Genomic DNA, 17,107 nt, shown 5'->3' on the forward strand with positions numbered 1-17,107 from the left:
ATGCAATTTTTCTGAAATGAAACTTTAAACCAAAGTCAATTAATCTCTGAACCTTGTATAATACATTGAAATGGACTGAAATTAAGTTTATTCCTTTAACACATTTTTCCAATTTATTAAAATGTAGGTATATTAGAGCTTCATTTAATATTGAATACTTTAAATGCAACTATTAACACTGAAGTGTTGACAGAGGATAATAATACTTTGAATACTTTAGAGTATTATGTCCAGCATTTATGAGCATCATTCACACGTTACCCTGAGTATTTCACTGTTACTGTAAGTCTTCTCATATTCACTTTACTTAATAGGCACAGAGCAACTTAAGTAGCTCAAGATCTTTAATTAAGAACATAGATTTCAGAATTTCTCCTCCTACCATTAAACTACCATTTTTTGCTCCTGATGTAATAAAGGTATTACACAGAATGTCCCTTCCGCTCATCCCACCAAGCTCTGGACAATAGTCATATGAAGGAGTCCAAGTGCAATCAGAAGTTTGTTGTTAAGCTAACAGCAATTTCAGAAGCAAGAAAACATTCAGGATATGGTAAATACATCATCACAACAAAATCAGAGGACAATCTTTTTACTTGGAAACTTCAGGATGCCTCTTTAATCATCATTCCTAAAATGTGTGGGAAAATACTTCCATAAACTCACCACGACATGCAAATGCGACTTTAGCTGTTGAAGTTATCTGGTTCTGGGATTTCTCTTAAAGCTAACATACTCCGCAGTGTTTGCTTAAAATGCCTCTCTCATATAGAGTAGCATCTCTTGTTCCTAGCAGCAGAATAAGGATGAAAGCTTTACTGATGTGCCACAAACAAGGTGCTATTGTATCTTGATATACTTGGCTAATCCAGGGCCTGAGATCTAGCCTGCCTCAATTCTCCTCCTTGCTCCCCAGTCTGTATTCTCTGCTTTTATTTTGGTGTCATTATTCTGTGAAGTTGCAAGTTCCCTGATAAGTTGGCTCATATGATATATGACACTATATACCGTGCTTTGAATTGATAGAGGGCAGATTTAAATCAGATATAAGGAAGAAATTTATATATATGAGGGTGGTGAGGCCCTGGCACAGGTTGCCCAGAGGAGCTGTGGCTGCCCCATCCCTGGAAGTGTCCAAGGCCAGGTTGGACGGGGCTTGGAGCAACCTGAGATAGTGGAAGGTGTCCCTGCCCATGGCAGGGGGTTGAAACGAGATGGTCTTTAAGGTCCTTTTCAACCCAAAACATTCTGTGCTGAGGGACTGTGCGTTCTTCCTTTGGGAACTAATCTATACTTGACTGCACTTAGGAAGAGGGGATTGATTTCTGCTGTGTAACAGGGCATGTCTGGTTCTGAGAATTAGTCAATACTCAGAAATAGTTAAATCAGTGGCTGAGGAAGTGAATGCTCAGAGTTGGTGGAATGAACCTCATCTGTCAAGGCTGCCTCCCAGCTTTTCCACGTGAAGCTGGTTTTACAGATGTTTGTCATTCATGGGTTGTTCTTGATGATCTCAGAAGTCTTTCCCAACCCAGTTGATTCTATTATTCTGTGATTTGAAGTTGTGGACAAAGGCCCTGAGCAACATCATGTAATGTAAAAGCCAGCCCAGATTTCAGCTGTAGCTTGTACTTAGATGTTTTTTTGAGATCTCTTCAAACACAGAGTATTCTATTATTGTGAGTTTCTCCTGAAATATTTTACAGCATTTACAACAAGATTTATAAAATACAATTAAATATAAAGGAAAGAAAAGGTAAACATACTTCATGTATAATCAACTGCAAGCCTGGAAACAGCAGCACACTGTTCTTGAACAGATAGTGACAGCATGAAAAGTCTTAGCAAAATTTCTAGGACATAAAAATACTAATTTTTTCAGCAAAGTCAGTGTACAGGTATAAATGGAGCAAACATGATATCAAAGAGATACAGTAGGGTACAATATGACTTGACATTTCATAAAAAGTTTATGATTTTTGGGGAAGCTTTAAATAAATATGGTAGACTTTCTTAAACAGTTGAAAGTTCTTTCTTTGACTACGCAGAGTACCTCCACTTGCAAATCCCACTTTGCAAGCAATATGTTCCTGTGTTTAATGGAGTAAGTTGAAAGAGAAAAATGTATTTGGCCAATCACAGAAGTGTTATTCTATTTCTTCCTTTTCTGTAGCTGAATAATTTATAATCACTGAAGATCTCTATTTATACCTCCAGTTTTGTTCTGCGTGATGAAAGAGGCCATCTCAAATTGTAAATGGTTTACAACAGTCCAACAGTTTGGAGGTTGACCATGAATTTTTCAGATTCCTGATCTGAAGTAGCTCTCTTCAAATATGGGTAAAACTGTTAAATGCATATTTCCCACTTTTACTAACATTTGCTTATAAATTACAACTTTTTTGGTGTTTTTCTTTGAGACTGGAAGATTATGTTTGTTTGACCTCTTGAGCTGCTTTTGAGCTCAAAAATTCAGAGCAGTATCAGTGAATGTGAAGGATGTGTTTGAATGTTTTCTTGAAATTCTGGTTACAAAGAGGATACAGGAAGGGATTTAAGGTGGAGTTCACATAGCCGAGCCATACAGTGACCATATGTAATTTTGAAAACTGTTCATGGTCATGAAATGCTATTACCATAAATGACACAAAATAGGGAATCCAGCACAGCATGAAGGCTGCCATTATGACCCCTAACTGCTTTGCTGCTTTCCTCTCCCTGTTCCCATGCAGTCCCTGAATGTTCCCTTTGGAATGGGTATGGAGGCTTTGCCAGGTTTTCCTCAGGTAAGTCAGTCCTCTGAAATCCCTGTTCTCAGTCTTTTCCTGAGCACTGCAGGCTCTTTCCGAGTTAGGGTTGGAGTTCTCTCCACATGGTACCACCTCAGGGAAAGTCTGGTCGTCTGATGCAACACTTGAGTCACTGTCTTGTGAGCAGGGCTCCTTCTCATTTGCGCTCTCTTTCATTGCACACATGTAGTTCTTTCCTGCTTTATCCAGGCCTAGCTCAGACTGGGCAGTGCTGAGAGGAAAACACCTCCATTTAAAGACTTTCCCGTTACTCTTGCCATCAAACACCTTTGAAGACTTGTCAGGATTACTGAAATGAAGTTCTGCCTCCGCATTTTCAGGCTGTGGGGAGCTTTGCTTGTCTTTGGGCGGGGTGTTCTCATCTAAGATCTGCTTTTGGAGGCAAACATTTTGCTCGTCCTTCATCTTGCTACGCTGTATGAAGTTTTTGTCTGAGGAAGACCCATCTGATCCATTGATGAGCTCTCGGTGTTGGCAATGTTTTCGAACAGCTCTGAATATTTTATAATAGAACCACAACATCAAGATTGAGGGTAGGTAGAAGTTGACAATGGCCGTCAACACTTTGAACCAGGTGACCTCAGAGAATTCTGTCTCACACTTGTTTTTCTTTACTTTCCTTTCCCCATTGTTAGCAAAAACGTGCCATCCTAGGATTGGAATGACCCACATGAAAGAGAGCAACCAGATCCCCAAAATCATGAGTGATGCTCTCATTTTTGTTCGGTACTTGAGATATTTCAGTGGTTGCTGAACTGACTGGTAGCGGTCAATGCACAATATGAAGAGGTTGAAAATGGAGGCAGTGCTGGCCACATAATCCATGGACAGCCAGAACAAACAGACTGGTAAGCCCAGAGGCCACACTGGACTTAGAAGATAGACAATATTCAGGGGCATGACAGCTGCACCAACTATAAGATCTGCGATAGATAGGCTGACAATGTATAAATTGCCAACTGTCTGCAGCTTCTTCTCAGTTTTCACAGCACATAGTACTAATATATTCATGACAATAGTGATCAGTGAAATGCTTCCCAGGAACAGGCCTAGAAGAGCTGAGTGAGGGTTAGTTGAGTTATCTGTTGTGTTTTTTGACATCTTTTTCATAGGCCCACAGAATGAAAATCAGGGCCAATGTCCAGGCCTTGAAAAGTCACTCTTGGTTTACACTTCTGGATGAAAATGTGTTGGAGTGCTTTGTGATTTTTATTTCCAGAACTAGGGAAAGGAAAAGAAACATGCTTAATCACTGTAGTACTAAAATAAAATAAAATAATAGAGCTTAACTGTGCTTCACCTTATCACTGTCCCTTTTAGGGCTTTCCTAAGTAATGAATTTTTACAACATTTTACATATAGGTTTCACAGATTTCACAGAATATTCTGAGTTGGAAGGGACCCACAAGGTAATAAAAGATGTGTTCTATGAAAAGTACTGGAGCAAGCTCCACTAACCAATCCAAATGGTTTGCAGAGGTGTTTCATAGGGCTTTATAAATTTCTGACCCCAGAATCTGGAGAAGAAATTTCAGTCCTCACTGGTTTTATTCATTATATCTCAGTAAATAGCTGATCAAAAACCAAAATATAAACTACATACTGGCAAACCAATTTAAAGTGGTAGTAAAAAGTATATTAACATGTTTTGTACTAAAAAAATTAAACAAACCTGTAATTTACAACCTACACCTAATAGTTTGAGAATACAGCAGTTGACAGCCAGAAGCAATCATTCAAATTATAGGTAATGAGTAATCTATTCCTACACAATTTAGGCTTACACAGATTTCAAACATTTAAAGATGCTATTCTTATTTTAAATCAAGTGCAAAATAATAGAATTTTTTAGGATTATTAAGAATCTACTTCCCAACTGCTAACTTCATGCATTGACCTAAAGTCCAAAAAATGATTAATAATATTGTAAGTCTTGAAGCATATGGTCAATTGATACACGTTTTGTGTCATTTTATAGAGCTTGTCTGAGTTTATGTTCTGGTAAATCTCTTAAACGAATGAGGAAAGAAACAGATTGTAAAGATATTAGCCCAAAGTTTTTACACAGCTAGCACTAGGATATATATGGGATTTCTCATCCTTAGGGTTCTAAACAAGGTCTAAACAATACAATGCAATAGATTATTCAGTGATCAATGTTTAATATTGAAATTCAATAATTCAGTGTTTCATGCTAACTTTATCTTTCTTATTCCAGAAATCAGGTTTGAAACTAAAATGTTTGTGTGCTTTCTTATAAGAGGTCAAATCCCTTCTTTGAGGGCTCTACTCAGGCTTTACTTACAAATGCCTGGTGTTGAGATGTATCCTTGGAAGCAGGAGCATCCATAGGCAGAGGAAATAGGGACACCATGGGGTGTGAGCTTCACAGCTGTGCTCTGGAATTTTGTATTCTGTATATTCCATACAGCCCTCAGGTTCTGTCAGGTACCTGACTACTTACTGATTTTTTCTGTTTAGACTTTTTTTGGTCTGTACTCCTTCAGACACTCTAGACAAGCAATCTAGATTTTGAAATTAGGGGTTTTTTGAACTTCAATGCAGTGCAAGCAACCCAACCTAGTCTGACTTTGATCTTCTGACATCTTCCATTGGAACAAGTCCACTTATATGATAGGTTTAATATGGCTATGAGTGGGACTATACCCAGTAAAAAACACCTACAGTATTAATTACTGAAATGAGCTTGCAAGAACCATTTGCCCTACTCTAGAGTGAGTAGATCTGAAGCTGGATTAGGATATGAAAGCTTTACAGTAACACCATATTTTCCCTGTTGAACAATTTGTGGATTTCACAGATGATCTTTTACAACCCTGATTTGGGGAGTATTCTCCCACCAAAGACAGTACTGTAAGGTTCTGATTGATTTAGGTTGTGGAGTGTATTGATAAGAAAGAAGCCACTAAAGACATAACTGGAGGAGGGTCTCCATACCTTTGTCACAAAAGTTATACACCAGCACATGCTTCTGAATCCTTTAGTTTAATCTGAAGCCAAACTGTACCTCTGAATTCATTAAAAAGTTGTATCAAGGGATTGAATTGGGCACAAAATGCTTAAAGTAGAGCAGAAATGCAATGTTGCCTTTGTATGATCTAGTCCTTGCAACTGTCTCTTTGCATTTCCTAGCACGACACCATATGCTGCTGCTTTTTCTGCCTTAGATTTTTCAGATCGTGCAAAATTCTCCTTAAATTCTGGTAGGCATTTGGCAACATATCAGACATACCATAGTCCCACACTCATGTGTGTACATGAAAAATAATCTGGTGTCCTTCTTGCGTCTTCTGGGGGCCAAAGGTTTCCAATGCAGGAGACTGTACGTCCTGCACCCATCAGTGTCCATACCCTTTCAACAAGGAGTTAGTTACAGAGGGCCCACATCTCCCTTTTCTACACAGACCAGCAGAACAGTGCAAGAGAAACGAGTCGGGTTCCCCTCAGAAGTGAAGGTGACTGCACACAAAATAGCATGCAGTGAAGTTCCTTTCATTTGCAGAAATGTTATATTACTACTCAGTGCCCTCTAATACCACACTGTATTCAGAGCCTTTGCCCTCTCTTACCCACTAAGCTTATATTGAACTGCTACATTTGTCACTCTTTGTTGGAATTAGTACATTTTGCCACACCATTTTGTCCAATGGAAGCTAATTAGAAAGCAATAAGCCTTCCTCCATAATGTGAAATTCACCACTCACCTCTTCTGTGCTCTAAGGAAGATTGTAGTCTACCAATTTCCTTCTTAAACTTCCTCCCAACACCATTAGTAGTGATGGTACCAAATATCATCAGCAGTTAGTCATGGTGGCAGCCCTGTGATTTGCAATAGCAGTTCCGTGCTCTTCCTTGAGGCACACACCATTTGGCAAGTGTCTGTAAGCTGCTTGTGGTATATGTACCCCTGTTCAGGAGCTACTGGTTTAATTCCTTATCTGTAACTCAGTTCCCAGTAGAGGAACAGTAATGATACTGAATAAATGGGTTTTAATGTTTGAAGAGTTACACCAAGACAAAGTTCACTAATACTAAACAGATTTTAAAGAAAACAGTCAGTCTAAGGTCTTGGATTACTTTTTGGAATTTCTGAACCCTGACCTCACCATGAAATGCCTCTCTAATTTTTACAGTCTGTAAAGAGCTTTTTCTACAAGGAAAACCAGTAATCATGATTTGTTTGTTATTGTATCACAGTTATAAGGAACAAGAATCTACTGGGACATGCTGAGTGGATGTCTTACTGACTCATTAGTGCAGGTGCAATCTATTAAGCCCTGGCTAAGTGCGAGGAAGTTTCTAGAAACAGATGCCAGCATATCTCTTATGGATGAGCTTTTAAGAAACTACAGCTCCAACAGGAAAGGGCTGGGCTAGAGCTGAATTTTTGTTCATCGGACTAAGTTCAAGTTAGAAGCTAAAATTTGATTTCAGATGACCTGTCTTCATTATGTTATACTCGAGAAACCTATTTGTTTCTAGTGATTTGTTTTAATTATTCTTTAGGTGTTGAAAGTTTTAACGTGCTACAGGTTTGATTAATTTCCCTCTCAAAAGACTCATTTATTTCTCTGTAAGGAAACATTCCCTATTCAATGCCTGCCAATATTCAAGGAATATTTTTGATAAAAAGCAGATGAAAAACCTTGATAACTTGCCTGCTGTTCCCACTGTCTCAGTCCAGGGAGGACACAAGTTTGTTGTTTTGGGTTTTGGTTGTTTGGTTGGTTTTTTTCCTCAGAAAAGTGTCTTCCACTATCAAAGGAAAGACTGAATTTCGTCTGTCCTTGAGTTGTCTCTCCTAGGTAGTCTGAAATGAAAAGATACATAATCTGAAGCTTTAGTGTCTGACCAGTCAAAGTTTGTCAGTCCTGCTAGATTGTCCTCTTCCCCTCAGATACCTATTTTAAAGGGCAGTGAGAGTTATAAATAAATCTCTTACTATGTGAACAAACAAGCCAGTCTGACTTACAAATACTTTCATTCCTTGTTTTTATTTTGACTCTTCCTTTGTAAGGAGAAACTCCTTAGCAACAGATTTGGGCATCTGACTGTCTAGTTTTGCATTAACTTGCATTGTGTGCATTTGGTGGCAGAGGATTTTCAGTCATTCTTGAAGTAAATGCTGTCTTGGGGAATAAATGAGGCTAGAACTAATGTAGCAGATGTGCTGAAATCTACTTTACAGACTAGACTGCAGAGAAAATTACTGTCTGAGTTGTTGGATTTGAGATCTACATGCTGATATAGGAGCTGGATGCTCCGCAAAATGATGCAGGCCTTCAGTGTGCCAGTGGTGACTGGGAAAGTTATTCTTCCTGGGCAGGGGAAGGGGAAGCAGGCTGGTTCTGAAGCCTTCTCCACACTTTCACTTCCAAGGAGATTCGATGGTCCAATGCTGTAATTGATGCCCTTTTTATCCCTCCTTATTCTGTCACTTGTCTAAAAAATATTTTCAATAGGCCATATAGGTTCAGAGCAAGAATAAAGCAGAATAGAAGGAACAGTGTGGTTACATCCACACTCCTAAGACATTTATTCAATTATCTCTAGCAATACACATTACAAATTATTTTAAAATACTTTAGCTGAAGGCTCCTTGAATTCATTTATCCAGCTGTTCTGAGTGTGCAGTACCCTGTGAATGGTCCTCTCATGCCTAGAGCAGTGAACAGGGGACTGCTTAATTCAGTGTTACAAAAGGGCTAGAACAAAGTCAGCATGTCTGTCCTTCTACATAGGAGCTATTTAACTTGGTTGTGGTCTGTTCTGTGATTTTAAATTTACCCTTATTTCTCTAACTTGGATGGTGATTTTCTAAGCATAACAAGCAGACCTTGTGAACAACAAAAAGATGGAATGCAGAGCCTATTGTGAAGGACAATTGACATTTCTGAGTTACTTTATGAAGTCTTTCAAGGAGAAAAAAGTATTTATTATTATGAAAATATGATACGCTGAATTTGTAACTGGTTTATGTAGGGCTGTTTTCTTTTCAGTCCACTGATTCTACTGTGCTATTACTCTTGTTTTTTAATTGGTGTATTTGGATATTAGGGTACAAGCTGTCAGGATTGCAGACAAATACTTCTGCTTTTATTTAATTGAGGAAATATTACATGGAGATATTTAAAGTGAAGCATAATTCAAAGAGCAAGAAATCATTTGTGCTGGCTGAAAATTTAGAAAATATACGTGGAAGCTCAGCTTCAGACTTTTAGATGATGCTTAACTTGATTATATTTGATATTTTCAGGTTTTAGCTTTTATAGAATCACAGCAGTTGCTTCTCCAGCCTCACACAGTGATCAGCTTGGCAGACTACATGCTACTCTCAACATAGATTTTGCTGATTGCTGATCTTTAGGCTTTTATTTGGGTGAGGGGCCTGGTTCAGTAGGAAAGAAACTAGTTAGTTTTAGCTCTCTGCCAGCAAAAACTGTAGACCTCCAGAGCCTTCTGAAAGTTTTAGCATGAAGATCACTAATCAATATAGCCATGCTATCCTTATTTGCATGCATGGATCCCAAGGCCTGTGAACTTTGTGAGGAAATTGAGTAGTTGAATCTGAGGCACCACTGAGCTCAACTCTTGATCAAGATGCTGTACTGTGTCTGCTTGTGAAAATACCGGTCTCTCTCAGAAATAACCATCTCTTCTGGTGTGCTGACCTTCCCTCCACCTCCCTCTTACTGGTGTACTGTTCACTGCATTGGATTAAGAATATTGTACTGTGTCCCATCTTAAATCATCTCTGCTTTGCAGTCTGATATCCTTGAGTAACTACTAAGGATATGTGATGCTGTTGGATCTCAGGGGAATGGGGAGCAGGGAAAGAAAAACAGCTTTGAATTTTGTGCAGTGAGAACAAACATACTCATTTTACCACTGCCTCAGTTTAACGAGACAGGAATGTCTGCTAAGGAGGGCGGGATATGAGAAAAAAACAAGCTCCTCCCTCTGGGTAATTATAACTTTGAAATTAAGAGGCTCCAGACGAAAAGGTGTGGAAAAGAAAATAACAGCTCTTTACTAAAAAATGTAGGTAACAGAACAAAATCCCCTAAAACTGTTCTTGGTTCTGTCAATCACAGGTTTTTCCCTGTGAATATATATGGGAGGTACTTTCAAGCGGGTCAGATCCCTGCCCATAGGATACCGGTACTGCACTCACTCTCATTGACTTCCCTTTTTCTCTCTCCTTCAACTCCTGTAGTCGGGCTGCTGGAGCACAGGTGGGTTTCCTGTTCCACCGCCTCATCTCTTCTCCGTGGTCCTCTAGGACTTCCACACCTTGGTTTGTGAGGTCTGTCCTCTCTCTCTAGCTGGGGGGTGTCTGGTTCGCACCGGTGCCACATGTGATGCCTGTTTTTTTCTTATTTTCCTAATTTTTATAAGCTTTTGTCATGGTTTAAGAACCCCAAAATCCAGCTTTATAAGTAGTTATATAGTAGAAGTAGATTTTAGAAGCAGCAACCCTTATTCACTCACCCTTTAGCACGGTGGCTTACACATTCCCCTACCCCATCACCCCATTCCATGCTCCCATATCAATATCCCCTGAATTCCAGTAGAAAATGTTTAGTCTCTCTTTAAGAGTAGGCCTATTTTGTTTAGAGAACACTTGTACCCTGGCCTGAACCACAAGAGTACAGTCAAGAACTGGGTGACCGTGTACCCTTTGTGCTCTGAAGAAGATGAAGATGATGAAGAAGTGGTCTTGAAAAGCCCCCAGCCTCAATTCTCCATGGGCAGGCCAGGGGTGGACACGGGCAAAAGCCAGTGGGTGGATGAAACCTGGGATTGGACAACCAATATTATAAATTGTAACATCTGTACAGAGGGGCATCTTGTTACTTAATTAAATCCTTTTCTTATCTCCAATTAAATTGCTTTGGAGCTTTTTTTTCCTCAGCTCCTGCAGCCGAGACACAGAAACAGTCTACCTCAATCTTCTCTCTCAGTTTTTTCTGTCCATCCTTTGCCTGTGTAGTGTCTTGAGGCCCTCAATCAATATCTCTGCGCTGGGGATGCGGGCCTGTAGCGGGCCATTGATCATGCTGTCATACATCCGAAGTTTATTTATTATAGAGCTCCCTGGCTCTCAGTTTTCCCCAGCCTGCAATGGTGTCAGGTAACTGGCATGTGCAGACGGCTCCATGTGTGTGAGGCTCCACCACATCTGTGGTGTGCACCTAACTCTGTCAGGGTCCCTTCCAAAAAGTACCTCTAACAGTGCCAGTTCCCTCAGGTGTAGGATCCCCTCCTCTATGGTCTTCCAGCCCTTTGAATAATGGTGCTCCTGCAAGGGTTCTCTGTAAATGAACCTCTCCCTCACACCAGTCAGAAGTCATGTCCAGAGAGAAAGGGACTTTGATTCTCTCACAAACACCTCCTCGATACTCGCACCCTGGGCAATAGACCTCAAGAACCTTGCTTCACTGCATCAAGGTTTATGGCCGTCCCCGTAGAGTCCCAAACTCAGATCATCCAGGTCAGAATGGACTCATTTGAGTGACAAGTAACAAACTCCGGAGGTTGTTATATGACAAGGCCTCTGTGATGATCTCTGGCTCTGGGCCTGCTGCCTGTGAGGGTCCTGCCTCCATGCCATCATCAACTGGTCAATTGGTCTCTTATTTCCTTTTTTGGACAGGGGCAACCTCCATTGGCTTGATCTGTTCTTTTGGTTTGGCCATATCCTGAGTCCCCATGGGATCAGGCATTTTCCTTTCCCTTGCTGCACAGAAGTGCTGCACCACACCGAGCAGCTGCCGGTAGGCAGTGGCCAAAACTCCGCATGCAACTGTGAGCTGCCTCTCCGTGAGTCTACCACAACCTCTCTCCCTCATGGATTTCATTATTTTCATGAGCTTTAGGAGCTGTTCAAGGGTGAACTTCCATGTTGTTGGAGCAGAAAAGTTCTCTAAGAATTTACCCATATCCTCCCATAACCCCTGCCACTCGAGGTTTCCCACCGCTGGGGTGGGCTTCTGGACGCATTCTTGACGATTCCTGGCCCTGGCTTCATATATTAGGTATGCCATAATGGCACAAACTTGCACACAAAGCCCAAAGAGTAAGACATCTCTGACATCTAAGGAGAATTTAAACTTCCCAGAAGCAATTGTAGCGACCCAAAGGAGAAATGGATGAAGGGTCGGGAGAACATACCTCCCTGTGTTTCTCCACAGGGATGGGTGCCATTATCCTTAAATCCCCCGAGGAAACAACTTAGGCTAGAACAGGAGTGCAGCCTTGCAGACATTTCTCAGAGGTCATTTAAAAATACTGTAATAACAATAATATGAAACATTGCGATTAAAACAAAAAAATTAATAAAACCCCAAACTCAAAACAACTGTATAGGCAGTTCTGTTTGCAATACTGTAGCAATGTTATTTTGCTGATCTTATACTCTTTCCACTTTAAAATAGCATGTTGTGCTATTTTCATAGTATGTTCATGGAGGGGATTCAGTCCCAGAGTTTGATAGGTACTTCCACAGCATGGCTGGGTACTCAGTCACTTCGCAGATTAATTGAGATATTGTGTTAACACAGTTATGAATGCACATCACAGCAGGGGAACTAGACAAACTATAACAACCTGTCAAAAGCAAATTATTTCTGTAAAATATGGAAGCTTATGGTACAAATGTAGTTTTGGTACAAATGCAGCTTCACACTCAAGCAATGCAAAGTTTGAGGAGTTTATTACTTCAGTTGTGGCTACACAAGGATGATGATTTGAAGTCGTTTGACGTGAAGAGCCTAATTTTCTACCTGCTTATGACTTGTCTATATGGACAAACTGAAATAAAGCTAATCCAACCCAGGTGTTTAACTTCAGCTCAATCTAACTTTGCATCCTCCCATCCAGTCTTCTGTTTCTGTTCTTGGGCACTGCCAAACACAAGAATTCAATTTCCAAACTTAGACTCCCTGTAAGGGCCAGTTCTTGAGTAAAGAGTGATCGAAGAAATACTCCTCTGGAAGTTCTTGCTCTCATTTGTAGTAACCAGAACACCATCAAAGTTCTTTTCCCTGAGACAAGGGAAAACTTCATTCTGGTTTTGATATTTGCTATGTGTTCCTGTGTTTCCGTGTTCTGAATTTTTGTTTTTTTTAAATCAAGTTGATTATTTGATCTCCCAGGATGACAAGAAGTACAACTTTTACTGTATGGTTCCTGTATGATGCGGAGCATATGTGAACCTGGAAGTATATTTTAGGTGTTCATTACTGTATTCAAAAACCCACCACTAAAGCCAAGAAAGTGATGCTCAGAAGGCAATGTTCTGGGAGCAGCAGTAATATGTCAGAAGTGGAAATTAAATCCAAAATACAGACACATTAGTCTTAGGAAGTGTCCACATAACTAATAATATGTAATATACAGAAAAATATCAAATATTGGCTCAAAAAGGAGAGGTACCTTTACATAGTAAAGGTACCCAAGAAGTAAAGCTTAATGGGCATCTAAAATGCTTTCCTGTGTAGAGAAATCCTTGTGTGAGCAGAAAAGACTGGCAATAGCATAATTTGATGTCGGAAGACTTCAGGTCCCCTGACCTTTACCAGATCTTTCCTGATATTCCCTCAGGCCTGTCTGCGTATTTATTTATTTATTTATTTATTTTAAGTTTGTGCCTTAACCTTAATAAAGAGGTAGATATATACTTTTTTAACTGGCTGGCATTTTTTTAAAACTCTCTGTAAAAATGGGCCTATATTTCATGAGCATTAAAACCAAAAAAACTTACAGATGATGGACGCATTCCAAAGAATATTTTGGCCTTCAAAATGTAATAACAATAATATTGTTATTGTTAATATATATTAATATATGTAATATGTGTTAATATATGTTAATATATATGTCGTTCATCATATTGTTAATATGTGTCATCCCCTCATAGAAGCTCAGACTTCTATGAAACTCTTCTTCCAGTGGCTCAACTTTCTAGTTTAATTCATACTAAAGTCTTATTCCTGTGGTAGTATCTCCCGTATATGAATTATTTTTGCACAGAGACAGGGTGGAAATCCCCATCATGACTGCAATCCTAAAGCTCCAGATATGGTATTAATTTTCCCTGCTAGTTTAAACATTATCTGTATCATCCACTTTGTCATCAATGGGATCTCTCAGCAAAACAATATTTAAATGTTATTTAAATGTGCTATGCTGGAGAAGTCTTATCTTCTTTACTCCATTACTTGTATGTAAAAAGAGACTTTTGGTGTAGTTGTTAGACCTATGTAATAACTGCTGTAATAGATGAAAAGTCCTTTGTGTTTTGATGTAGTAAACAAAACCGTGAGCTGTAAAATCTCTTATAAACAAGGGGAATTTCCCAGTAATGTGGTTCCTTTAAAGCTGAGTAGCCTTTGTGTGCCTTTTCACTGAGGATCTATTCTGTTATTGGAATCCATTGTTCCAGCTCACTAAAACAGGACATCTTTCATACAGGGATAGCAAAAATTCTTTAGAATTTTTTCAATTCCACCTCGTGCTACTACTACTTAGTGCAACCCTTGATGAGCTGTAAAAGTAGCTGGCTTTAATGCTTCTGCATCAGAAATGCAGTCAACTTTTAAAAATGTAACTCCACCTGTCGTTCAAATATAAAGATCTTTCTTTCCAAGTGACTTGGTAAGTCACCACTCACAAAAGTAAAAAATAATGTATGTAAACAAGAGTTGTTAGTTCTTTCAATGTTGAGGCTGATCACTCTGAAATTTCTTTGGCGATTTACCAAAATGAACTTGAATTCAGCTCAAGTGAACTTCTGGTGCTTTGAACATGTATGAAAGACTTCATCACAAAAATGCACAAATTAAGAAATCCTAGCGGGCCTTGTGCTGTTAATAAAAGTAAACCCTGCTACTGAAAGGTTTGGTTTCAGCTCACTTAGATATGTTAATGTACAAATAATTTTTTTGGTCTCTAATTTGGAATGTATATTGAGTTATCAATCTCTTTAAACTTCTGGTAAACTTACTGTAGCAGTATTATGAATTCCTTCATATTTTAGCAATAAGTCATTGAATATACAATTTTTTCCTTTATAAAAATACATATCTGATTTAAATAACCTCCAGCTTTTCTCCAGGCAGCTTTGCTGATTCTTGTTGAATTAAACAGATGACTGAGATGCGCTGGTGGAGCACAAGGTCTCTTACAGCTCGAGAGCTTGGCGCTTTGCAAGTGAACAGTTTAGAAGCAGCTTGTCCAAGAAGCCCGATTCCTCTCCATCATTCCTACCCAGTGTCTGTAAAGGAAAGCCTGGGGAGGCTGCTTCAAGAATTGTCTGTGGTATAGGTTTAGAGCAGGTTATGTCCCTACTATAGCCCCCATTCCCATTGGCCCCCCTCAGATGTGCTGGATGGACAAGATCTGTATGGAAATTAATGCATCTGTGATTTTTTTCCCCACATGCAAGAGCACAATTCCTTCAGAAAGGGATAAGGATATTCAGGCATACCTTTCTCTTTCTTCAGCCAAGGCACTGTTCATCCTTAAAACACAGAACCAACCCCTCCCTGGCTTTCTCTCAGCCATGTACTCTTTCATGGAAACTTATCATTTGTCAAGAGGAAAATGCTTAAAATAAGAGCGTAAATATATTTTGCAGGTAGACAGAAACTCACCCTAACCATCTTTATTCAAGTAGTCAGTGTGGCCACTAAGTACAATGGAGAATCTGGACCTTATCCATCTGTTTCTTTTCCCTTCCCTTCCCCTTCCACGTGAACATCACCTTCATGCTCTGCCCCTTGCTGGCCTGGGGCTCCTCTCTGCTCCTGGAGCAGTAGGCAGGACCGGGAGCCCTTGAGCAGCTGGGGCTATTGGGTGCCAGACTGGAGCGCCCTTTTTGCTGCCAGGATTGCAGCTTGGACAAGTGTCCTCTGGGAAAGAAAGGTGGCTGAGCTTCTTAGAGTGTATCGAAGCACCTTTTGTCTTTTTTCCTCAGGTTTGTTTGCCCCTACGTGGCATCCTTGGCTCGTCGCTAAGCCTGTACACCCGTCTGCTCTTCTGGGCTGTGCTGCCAGCTGGCAGGAACCCGATAAGGAGCAGCCTACTTCTGCAAAGTGTTTTCAGTCAATGCTTGGGAAACGTCAAACCCGAAGTGTGCCGGTGAGCTGTTTTGCTCTTGCTTGTTTTCTTCCCCCCCCAGCGCTCCTCCCCGCGCTCAGCGCTATCGCTGCCTGTCTCGGCTGGGACGAGCGGGGACCGAGGAGCCCCCAGCGCTCCCCAAGCCTCCAATCTCCCCTCCCGCTCCCTAGCCGAGGCAGCCGCCGCTCCCCTTCATCCCAACCTCTCTTCCCTTTGCCCGTCCGCCGTCCACTTACCGGCAAAGCGAAGAGGACAGCGGGGACCGGCTCCCCACCTCCGGCAGCTCGGGCAGCCCCGGCTGGGCCGCTGGCGGTCGTTCCCTTCGCCCTCCCCGTGCGGTGTCCGCGCCCCCGGCTGGGCAGGGCCGGGGCGGGATGTGATGCCCTGCCCTGCCCTGCCCTCTCCCGCCCCTCCGGTGCGGAGCTGGCTGGGACTCTGGGAGCTGCAGAGCGAGTTTCCCCCTTCCCCGATGCAGCGCTGGCGGACCGAGCTCGGTTCCGCGTACCCGGGCTGACACAGCGCTGCCGCTCTTCTCCCTGCGGCTTTTCCCGGCTCAGCTCGGCCGTGAACCCCTGTATTGCAAACCTGTGGGAATCAGAGATTGCTTCCGTCTGCAGAGGGGAAGCCGCCCTGAGGGTGACGTGTTAATTTACCTGGGGAAACACCAGGAGATCAGAAATCACATCTCGGTTTGGGATCATTTCAGTGCCTGATCCAGCCGTAGGGTTGTCACTCTTGTCACTCTTCCTCTGATAATGAGCATGTGCCCTGAAGTAGCTTGGTATGTGTCGTTTCTTTTAGTGGAGCTGCCTTACAAAACTAGTTCAAGACCTGAAAAATCTCAAATATGTAGCACATTATTACATTAACTAAACTGATATTTTTATGACTTCCATAGGTCCAGCACATCTGCTCTATGTTAAACAAACACACAGGGTTTGTTGGTTTCTTTTTCCAAGGGAAAACAACTAACTTAACAATTTTCATTTCTGTCTTTAAGATCATGTTTATTTTTGCTTCACATCTAAAAATGTTTAGAAAAGTGTTGCTCGCAACTCTCTGGATTCAAAGGGATTATTTTGTTGCATAAAACATGAAGAATTCATGCAATGATGTTTTTGCAAATAGTGTTGTTAGGCATTTAGTAACTTCAC

The 17,107-nt window shown here is 40.8% G+C and overlaps 1 protein-coding gene across 2 annotated transcripts; it reads right to left on the bottom strand.

Annotated features, from left to right (window-relative positions):
• Window positions 1–103: 103 nt before the first annotated feature.
• Window positions 104–16,285, bottom strand: HRH1 (histamine receptor H1). Of its 2 annotated transcripts, XM_051793338.1 has the most exons (3): window positions 16,190–16,285; window positions 7,490–7,641; window positions 104–4,031 (listed from the first exon to the last, which is right to left on the bottom strand). In XM_051793338.1, exon 3 carries the CDS (start codon window positions 3,918–3,920, stop codon window positions 2,484–2,486), a length of 1,437 nt encoding a protein of 478 aa, XP_051649298.1. In that variant the 5' UTR covers window positions 3,921–4,031; window positions 7,490–7,641; window positions 16,190–16,285; the 3' UTR covers window positions 104–2,483. The 2 variants fall into 2 exon arrangements, with proteins under 2 accessions (XP_051649298.1, XP_051649299.1); XM_051793339.1 differs by lacking the exon at window positions 7,490–7,641 and having other exon boundaries at window positions 16,190–16,264.
• Between the last annotated feature and the right edge of the window lie 822 nt (window positions 16,286–17,107).

The sequence above is a fragment of the Manacus candei genome, unplaced genomic scaffold (assembly GCF_025592945.1).
Source record: "Manacus candei isolate 608988 ecotype Guabito, Panama unplaced genomic scaffold, ASM2559294v1 h1tg000036l, whole genome shotgun sequence".
In the NCBI taxonomy this organism is placed as follows: Eukaryota; Metazoa; Chordata; class Aves; order Passeriformes; family Pipridae; genus Manacus; species Manacus candei.